Consider the following 9,314-nt stretch of genomic DNA (forward strand, 5'->3'; position numbering starts at 1 on the left):
TCTCCCTGACATGATTATGTGCACCAGTATAAGTGCCCCTCCTGTCTCATTTGGTCTGTAACAAGTACTATAGCTTTTCCTGTCTGTAGTTGTAGCCTTTCATTTTCATCCCATGCAGCATTCAGGTGGCTTTCCTTTGGATCATATCCAGCAGTCCAACAACTTGCTCATTGGTTGGCCCCCAGGAACTTCTCACAAAACTCAAGGTGTGGCCTGACCAAGGCCCAATAGAATGGGGCATTATCCCTTTTTGCTTCTACAGTCACTCCAGAATTCTTTTTGTTGCTGCCACTGCCTTTTCATTGTGCTGCTGTGGTCCAGTCAGGACGTAATCAACTCCCCAGTCCCTTTCCTGCTTTGTTGCAGTCAGTTTCACTCGCTCAGATAATACTATATATGGGGGTTTCTGTGTTCTATGTTCTGTACTTTATGTTTGTCAGTAGTGACTCTCAGCTGTCACTTTCTCCCATGTGGCCAGCCTTCCAGAATATGCCCCCAGACCCTTCCTTCCCATGCTTCACTCCTGTACCTATCTGGGTGTCATGAGTGAGGAAGCTGATCCTGTTCCCTGTTCTCTCAGATATGCTCGAAACAAATACACTGAAAAGAACTGGGACCAGGAGTGCCCCTTTGACATTCCATTAGTTGCATTCCTTTTTTGCTTACACCTCCCCCCCACTACAGCCTTCTTTGTTTGCACATTCAGCCATATAGCAGTCTAGTTCCTCAGTTTTGGTCTTAGTTTTCCTAGCAGTTTGTGTGAAACTGAAAGAAATGCCTTGATGAAATTCAAATAGACCACATTTACTGTGGGACACTTTTGTGATTGGATTACAAGTGAAATTGACAAGACTGGATTAGGTTTGACTGTCAGCTCTTCTGGCCATAAACCTACCCATTTGTTGTTGTCCTCTAGGAAGACATCTAGCATTTCACTGCTGATAAGTTAACAAACATGCTTTCCCATTTGCACTAGGGCACCACACTGGACCTACATCCTTAAGCACTTGTGCACTGTCTGTTGATCTGTGGGAATAATTCCTTCAGGGGGTCTGCTCCCTCACTGACCAGGTTACTGGGGACTCCTGGAGGCAGCCCATCTGGTCCTTATGCTTTAACCTCCATAGAGGCAGCCATTTCCATCATAGGTTCATAGTTTCATAGGTAGGTACTAGGCTATCGGCCCAAGGGCCTACGTAAGCCTAGTCAGCAAGGTTCCATAGCTTATGCCACCCAAGAAAGTTATTTTCCTGTGCCACTGTCCAGCAGAGACACAGAAGTGATCCCCAGGGTGTATTTCCTATTTCCCATCCACTCATCAAAATTTTTCTTGAAGAGTGCTAATGAAGAACTTTGCTTGACATAGATGGGTAGCTTGTTCCAGAGTATAGGAAGTCTCTGGGACAGGAATCTATCCCTCCAGTGTGTCCTGTTTATTGTGGTGACAAGGTTTAGGTCCCTAGAGCGTGTAGCTCAGAGGGATTGGGATTTCTTTAGGTGTAGCATGTCCAACAGCTCTGGGTTTGACATAGCTTTATATGTTAGGCAGAGATCACCTCGGAGTAGGCGATATGCTACGGAGTAAAGCTGGAGTTTTTTGAGGTAGTCAGTGTGGGGCATTTGTTTGAGGCCAGTAATCCTCTTTGTGAAGTACTTCTGTGGCCTTTCCAGCTGCTGCAGATGTCTTGTGAGGTACATTCCAAAAGGGGAGTTGTATTCCATAATGGGTCTAATGAGTGATGAGTAGAGGGGAACAATAACTTCTTTTTTCCTGGATGAGAACCCTTTTGTGATGAGGTGTGCCACGTAGAAGGACTTCCTGACTACTGTGGCAATGTGACTATCAAAGGAGAGACTACTGTCCACCTGGGTCCCAAGGTCTCTTATCACGCATTTGGTGTTAAGTAGGTTGCTGCCTATGTGCTAGTTCATGGGTACAGAGTTTTTACCAAAGGGGATGACTCTGCACTTTTTTTTTCTTTTTTTCTTCTTCCCCCTCTATCCTGGTGTCTGTCCAGTGCTCTCCCCATTGTACTTTCCACCCCTTCTAGCATGGCTTCCTCTCCTGTTATTTTTTTTTTTTGGTGAATGTTGAAGTGAAGCATTCATTCAATACCTTGGCTTTTTTCTCAATCTTCTGTCACTTCCTTCTAATCTTTTATCAAATTAACCAAAGTGTTCCCTTCCTTACTTCCTTGTTTCTGTTATCTAAAATGCTTATTTTCCATTCATTATCTTTTCTTACATCCCTTTAAGCACAGGTCTTTCCTGCTTTTCTTCTTACTACTGTCTTGTACTCTGCCACCTGTAGCTCTTCACTCTCTCCCTTCCCCCTCTTTTGTGCCCTATCCTTTGCCCCATTTACTGACCTTTTATTCCTATTTAGGTATAGTGGCCTTTGTTTTTGCCTCTTCTTCAGCTCATTGTCTGTAGTCTGGAGTATTTCATCCCTGAACTTTTCACATAAGTTGTTTACTCCTTGAGTTTGCCTCCAGACCCATAAGTCACCTTTGACGTTCTACCTCAGCTCAGCGAAGTCAACTTGTCCAAAGTTCCACAGCATTGTCTTTGTCCTTTTGTTCTTAACCTTCTCACCTACTCTTAACCACATTGTGGTAAGACCACCTTTAGTTAACTTCACCTTTACCAAGATATGCCTGACCCTCTACAACTTGGTTAGGACTATGTCCAGATTTCTCCTTTTTAGTACGGCTGTGCACCTATTTGTTGAATCCTCATGTCTCTGTACCCTGGAGCGCAGACTTTCCCAGTTTATCTTGCAGATTTAGATCCCCTAGGAGCGTAACTCTGTTCTTCCTACCATGTTCCTTTATTCTCACTACAAGTATGTCATATTCTTCCTCTAGTGTGTCTGAGTACTAATGAACAGTTCTAATACACCAGAACTCTCCTTTTTTATGTTAAATGCCAGGAGCCTCACCTTGAGTACTCATGCTGCCCATTCCCTTACCTCACAATTTCCCATATTTGCGCAGTAGTAGTGTTATTGTATTTTGCAATAACTGTGCTGTGATGCATGGTGTCACTAATTGTTACACTGAGTGATTAAAAGGGATTCACTAATTATTACACTGAGTGATAACAAGGGATGCTGCAGATGATGTGGGTGGAACATGCGATACCCAGCAATTGAGTAGGACCTGTACACAAAAGCATTGTAAGATGGGCAATTCAGAAAGCAGGCAATTCAGAATGTAGTACAGTCCTCTCTGTATGGAAAGGTTGATGGGAAAAGTAGGACTTTTAAAAGTAGTATCCCTTTAACGGATAGAGTTAACTACCTATAGGACTGACTACAGGTCAATTTACTGGCATTATTGAGGACATACAGTCAGTCTATCAGCAACCATTTTTTGGCTGGCAATAGACTGGAGGCTTTGTGCCAAAACACCTTTCAGCGACAGTGGAGTTTTCCCTTTTCTCCACTGTTATGCAACTTCAAAGTAGGTATATATAATTTTGATGTGTGTGTGTGTGTGTGTGTGTGTGTGTGTGTGTGTGTGTGTGTGTGTGTGTGTGTGTGTAAGTAAGTGTGTGAATAATGTGTGTGTGTGTGTGTGTGTGTGTGTGTGTGAATGTGTGTCTGGGGGGGGGGTTGAGCTGCCTTTCCCCCCTGCAAAAAAAATGTTTGTGAATTGCCAAAAGGTGTTTAGGCATAATTTTTGATCTAGTGGCAGTCAAAGAAACAACTGTTGATAGATCAACATGGATCCTGAGAAGAGTGTACCTGTGATGACTGCAGTAGTGTCGAAAGCTTATGGTTTGTCTTTCTTCCATGTGGCTCTAATTTCAGAATCTTGTGCAGAATACCAGGAATGAGCCACCTCAGTTTACTGGCTTTGATTCATTATTTCATTCAGATGTCTTCACCCCTGCTGTGCCAGGAAAATAAAGCAGTGTTTTGAGTAACTGGACATTGCACAAAATAATGTAGCAAGAATATAACACACAGTTTCCTAGCTTCGGGTTTTAATCTTTATTGAGTTGTTTCCTTATTACTTGGCTTTTTCTTATTTTCTGTATAACAGGCACCTACTTTCAGACTTCTTTTCCAGTATTTGTAAGCATGTGACCATCAGCTGGTTTTAGTGGATTAAGGATTGCTTTGTCTATAGTTTGTCTGGCAATCTGTGTTAATAAAAGCAAGAGATTTGCAGGAGCTAAGATTATTTTAAACACTTAATTTCAAAGTGTTGTTCCTAGGGAATATTTGCCAGCTGATGTGTAGGCGAGATTTTCACATCCCTCCCTAGCGTATGATATCAGACTGAGGACCTGTTCTGTGAAACAGTGCTAAGACGTGGAGAAATAGTAGTGAAAGATGACTGAATTTTTATTTTCAAAATTGGGAGATGAACTGTTTCTTATTCACTGAGTAAATTAGTATGAAGATTGGGTCATTCTTAGCAAACTGAAAGTTCTAGACCCTGTCAACAAAGGATCACTTGTCCCTTGCTCTAACAAGTGAGGAGATTTGGGTTCATCTGTCTGACATAAAATATTAACTGTTTTTCAAAAACTGACAGATACAGTTTCTGCCTTTGGAAGTGACTGTTTTTGTGCAGTTCTGAGGCAGAAAGCAAGTCAATTAATTTGCAGTTTTTAAAATGGTCTTTTAATCAGAACATGGTTCATACATTAATATCATTGTAGTTTCTGAAAGGCCCCAGGGAATCATTACGGCAGCTAAAGTAATTTTATTCAACTAATCGACATGCAGTAGAGCTGATGAATGCATACAGAATTCATTCTGGCAGTTTGGGATACAGCCAATCATAGTTAAAATGACACAAGAATGCACTGTTTGTGCCAAAGATGGGGAACTGGGAACGTACAAAAGTAGCTTTCTGTGGTTGTGAAGTTCTATTGTTTTTAGTGCATTCATCTTTATGATACATAACAAAGCATAGATGGTACTTAACAGTTGTTTCCATGGTGCTTTTGGTTCACTAGTAATTAGAAGAATGAAGACAAAAGCATGGTTAGTCTTCCTTGGTGTGATTTTAATGTTAGTGATTTAATCACAGAGTGAGACCTTAATTTGACTCTTTTTGTTACTCCTGAAATTTTAATGAGAAGCCATTCAGTGCTTACTTTATATGTGTGATGCTGATATTGTGTGTGCAGTGCTGATGCGTGTGCAATGCTGGAATTATCTACACAGTGTTGATGTCATCTGCTTATTTTTGACATTTTGCAGTGCTGACATCTTTTATATAAAGCTGGTATTATCTGTGCAATGCTTTTATTATGTGCATGATATCATTTATGCAAGGCTGACAAGCTATGTACTGCTAATCTCCTCTCTGTAGTGCTGACATTATCTCTGCATGTTGAGATTATCAGAGCAGTGCTGACATTTCCTGTGCAGTGCTGACTTTGTCTGATCAGTGCGTATGTTCTCTGTGAAATGATATTAACTAAGCAGTTCGGACATTGTCAGTGCAGTACTGGCTTTACAGGCTCAGTGCTGACATTGTGTGTGCAGTGCTTATGTTGTGTGTGCAGTACAGACATATTCTGTGAGCGCTGACATCTGTGTGATACTGGTGTGTACTGCTGACATTATTTGTGCAGTACTGATGCTGATTGTGTAGTGCTGACATTATCTGTGCAGTACTGAATGTATGGGTTGTGCAGTGCTAATGTTGTCTGTACAGCAGAGCACAGACATCACCTATGCAGTGCTGACATCACCTATGTAGTGCTGACATTATCTGTGCAATGTTAACATTATCTGTGTTATACTAGTGTGTACAGCTGATGATATTTATGCAGTGGTGACATTATCTATTCAGTTCTGACCTTAAGGGTTCAAGGGCTTACATTGTCAATGCTGTTCTGTTGTTTTATATGCAGTACAGACATTATCTGTGAAATGGTAATACTACCATTGTGATAGTGGTGCATACTGTGGACATTCTGTGCAGCGCTAATGTTGTCTATGCAATGTTGGTGTTATCTATGCCATCTGCATAACGCCAGATTAGATTGTGTGATAACTGGAGTGTATTGCTGATGTTATGTGTGCAGGGCTAATGTTGTTTGTGCAATGCTGACATTGTCAGCACAGAGGTAAATTGTAGCATCAAGTAGTAAATATGAATTGGGAAGGAAGGAAGTCACAAACACTGTATTTAGTTCTGTAAAGCTGTCATTTCTTGACTAATTTTAAGGCAAAAGATATGGTGACAGTATAGGAATATATGTGCCACTTAAACCACTCTGATTTTGTCTATGAGTAGTACTCCTTCCTGCTGTCACTTCTGAGATAAATGTTGCAGATGCTTAAAAATGCCCGTGTTAGTAACACAGTTCATTACTGTTCAGCATTTTCACTTTCTGTGCTGTATAGTTCTGATTCTGAAACTGTGATGTTTAGATTTCTAAGGCTTACTAGTGCTAATGGTGTCTTTTTTCACCTTAATGTTACAGACCTTTGCCAAAGAGTTTTTGATCAATGATCCCAGGGACCTGGAGGAGGACTTTTTAAGAGCGGAGCTGAAGAAAGCAGGAGGTGCAAACTACGATGCACAGATCCAGTAAATCCTCAGCAGCACTGTCCACAGATCCTTCTGAATGCTACTGGGAAAAAATATAAGAGTGAGAGGAGGCAGATGGCAGCAACATGTGCAGAAAGAGCCTGCCTTTTTAGCATAATCCAGACATTTGCCTCTTACAATGGCACCTCCTTATTAAATACATTTACTGAGATGCCTCCCAGTATATGCAGCTAAGAACAAAGGCACATTCTGGACATTTTTCTTTTGTAACATTGGGGGTGGGGGGCCTTGCTGCATAGTTTTGAACTGTTGTTTTTGTAAACATTTTGATGTGTTTTTTTTGTCAGGGAAAGATGGTCTTGAGCACAGAAAACTGGAATATGTATGTGTTGTTTTACTTGAGTAGGTATGGGATAGGGTGGGGTTTCTCACTATGTATGCATATTTGTGCTGAGAAAAATTAATTTGTCAGTTCAGGTAGTATTACTTTTCCATGCCACTATCAATGCTTTCAGAGCTTAGGATTCACTGGTGCCATTTCCACATAACTCTTATCAGGACAATTTCCATTTGCCTTACTTTATTATCTTCTGCTAAATTGTAAGCTTTCTGACTTGCCTTAACAATGCAAATCTCCCCATCCATAAAATCTCTCTCCACATACCATACATAAATCAGCCATTGGAAGCAGTGAATTAGCAATATTAATTTCCTTGCTGTTATTGTATTAGTGGGTTTCTACACATCAAAGCAGAAGCTGTTTGGATCTAAGGTCCCACAGCTGTTTGTGCATTTCCATTGTACTCTGTGATGCTTGAAATGTGCTCCATTTCAACACTGCTGTGAAAACAAAACGCGTGGGCACAGTTACAACGGCAAAGAAAGCTTTATTTTTTTAATTCCATGAAAATGATGTCCTAATAGTTCTTTGTTTTAGTGAAATTAAACTGCTAAGTACTGTACCGAAGTCAGGGAAACAAATACCCAAGCATAAGTCATTTAAAAATAAAAATGATGGTTTCAGGTAAGATACTTCACTGTTTTTATTTTATATTAAGATGATTTATCAATTTCCATGCCTTGTTGTGTTTGAGTGTTCTGTTTTTGTTCTAATGTATGGTATTAAAAAAAGCTGTATTATATTCATTATGTGCTTGCTAGAGATATGCTTCTTTGAAATTATTTCAAGTTGAAGAGCAGGAGATAGAAAACCCTGCCTGCTGGGCAGTAGGAGTAGATAGTAAGTAACTTCATGCCTCATCCTGGAACCCATTAAACTCATCACAGCTTTGGCAGATGGGCATACATCCTTAGTGTTTCACTTATCTTTTCATTTTAATTGGAAACATGATGCATGTCTTATTGCTTGGTTTCAATTTATGCACATCCCTGGGATTCAGAAGGGCTTCCTGCACTGTTAACGCCTTTACATCGAAGGCCTTCTAAATGTGGGAAACTCAATCAATTCAAAGACTGATCTCCCACTAAGGTGTTACTTAGGCACTGGAGATTCTGTAAACAGAGGTCGTGCTGGTGAAGCCTGAAGCAAATACAGTAGTCCAGGAGCAAGGCTAATACTAACTAACCATGTACTCCTCAACAAAAATGGTGCTAAGACCAGACTAATGTGGTAGAGTGATTCTGATTCAGCAAATGATTTGAGCAAGTTGTTTTACATTTAAAGAGGAAAAAGTGTACTCCATGTTTTAACGCAGAACATGGATGGTTCTCATTCTTTCCTCTGTGTGTGTGTGTGTGTGTGTGTGTGTGTGTGTGTGTGTGTGTGTGGGCACGAGCGCATGCGCGTCTGGATGTTTGTGAATGCGTGTGCATGAATACAACTACGTTTGCGTCTCTTTGCATGTGTAAATGTCAGGTTGGTCACCCTGCAGGAAGTAAATATAGGGAAGCAATGCATGTTGTGTAATACCTCTCAAACTCTTAGCACAAGAAATCCGGACAAAGCAAAATGTAACGGGGGGAGGGGGAGGGTGACAAAAGCCTAAAAATAGGGACAGGTTTTAATCACTGCTCTTATAAAGTTAGAACGTTGTTAGAATAACAGGTTTTGCATTAGCATGCACTTTCTTAGGAATATGAAGTCTGAAACTCAAAAGTGTGCATTATTTAGTGACTTCAGTGCCCAGTGACCTGCCAGAAAATTAAAAAATTTTGATGAAAATTTGAGGCAAAAATCTGTATAGTTGAGAGGGTGTAGTGTGGTGTGTGTGTGTGTGTGTGTGTGTGTGTGTGTGTGTGTGTGTGTGTGTGTGTGTGTATATATGTGTATATATATATATATATATATATATATATATATATATATATATATATATATATAGTGTGTGTGTGTGTGTGTGTTTAGGTGTTGGGAGGTCTGCAACTCTCATACATGGGCTGCTGGGAGAGCACTAGTGCAGTCAGGCCTGACAGTGCAGTACAGTATTCAGTTCAGAGACATGTTGTTCAGCTGTTAATACAGAGTTTATTGGTGCAGCTTTACCTTGTTCCTGAACTGGAGATTATTGCTGTTATGCTTATTGACATGTCTGATTGACCAGTTAGCCCTGGCAGTGATCCTCTGTCTCCAAATCCCAGGGAAGTACACAATGCCCTACAGTGGTTTCCTTTCCCAGCATGTACTTTTTCAGTATATATTAGTTCCATTGGTGTTTCAGAGTTTGAATTTGTTGGGGAAGCTGTAGTAAGCGTACTGAATTCATATGGGAAAGGTATTACTATGGTGCATGCTGTGACAAGTCTGAATAGAGGTGGATGAGCCAGTTGTTT

At 40.6% G+C, this 9,314-nt stretch overlaps 1 protein-coding gene across 1 annotated transcript in view; it reads left to right on the top strand.

Moving 5' to 3' along the window:
• The window catches only part of COTL1 (coactosin like F-actin binding protein 1), a 184,381-nt gene extending 176,829 nt beyond the window's left edge, over positions 1-7,552 (top strand). Inside the window, exon 4 of the mRNA XM_044081469.1 lies at positions 6,457-7,552. Coding sequence (XP_043937404.1) covers positions 6,457-6,567 — 111 coding nt within the window. The 3' untranslated portion in view covers positions 6,568-7,552. The remainder of the gene's footprint in view (positions 1-6,456) is intronic.
• The last annotated feature ends 1,762 nt before the right edge of the window (positions 7,553-9,314 follow it).

Source organism: Protopterus annectens, chromosome 8.part0 (genome assembly GCF_019279795.1).
Source record: "Protopterus annectens isolate FY-2018-M chromosome 8.part0, PAN1.0, whole genome shotgun sequence".
Classification (NCBI taxonomy): Eukaryota; Metazoa; Chordata; order Ceratodontiformes; family Protopteridae; genus Protopterus; species Protopterus annectens.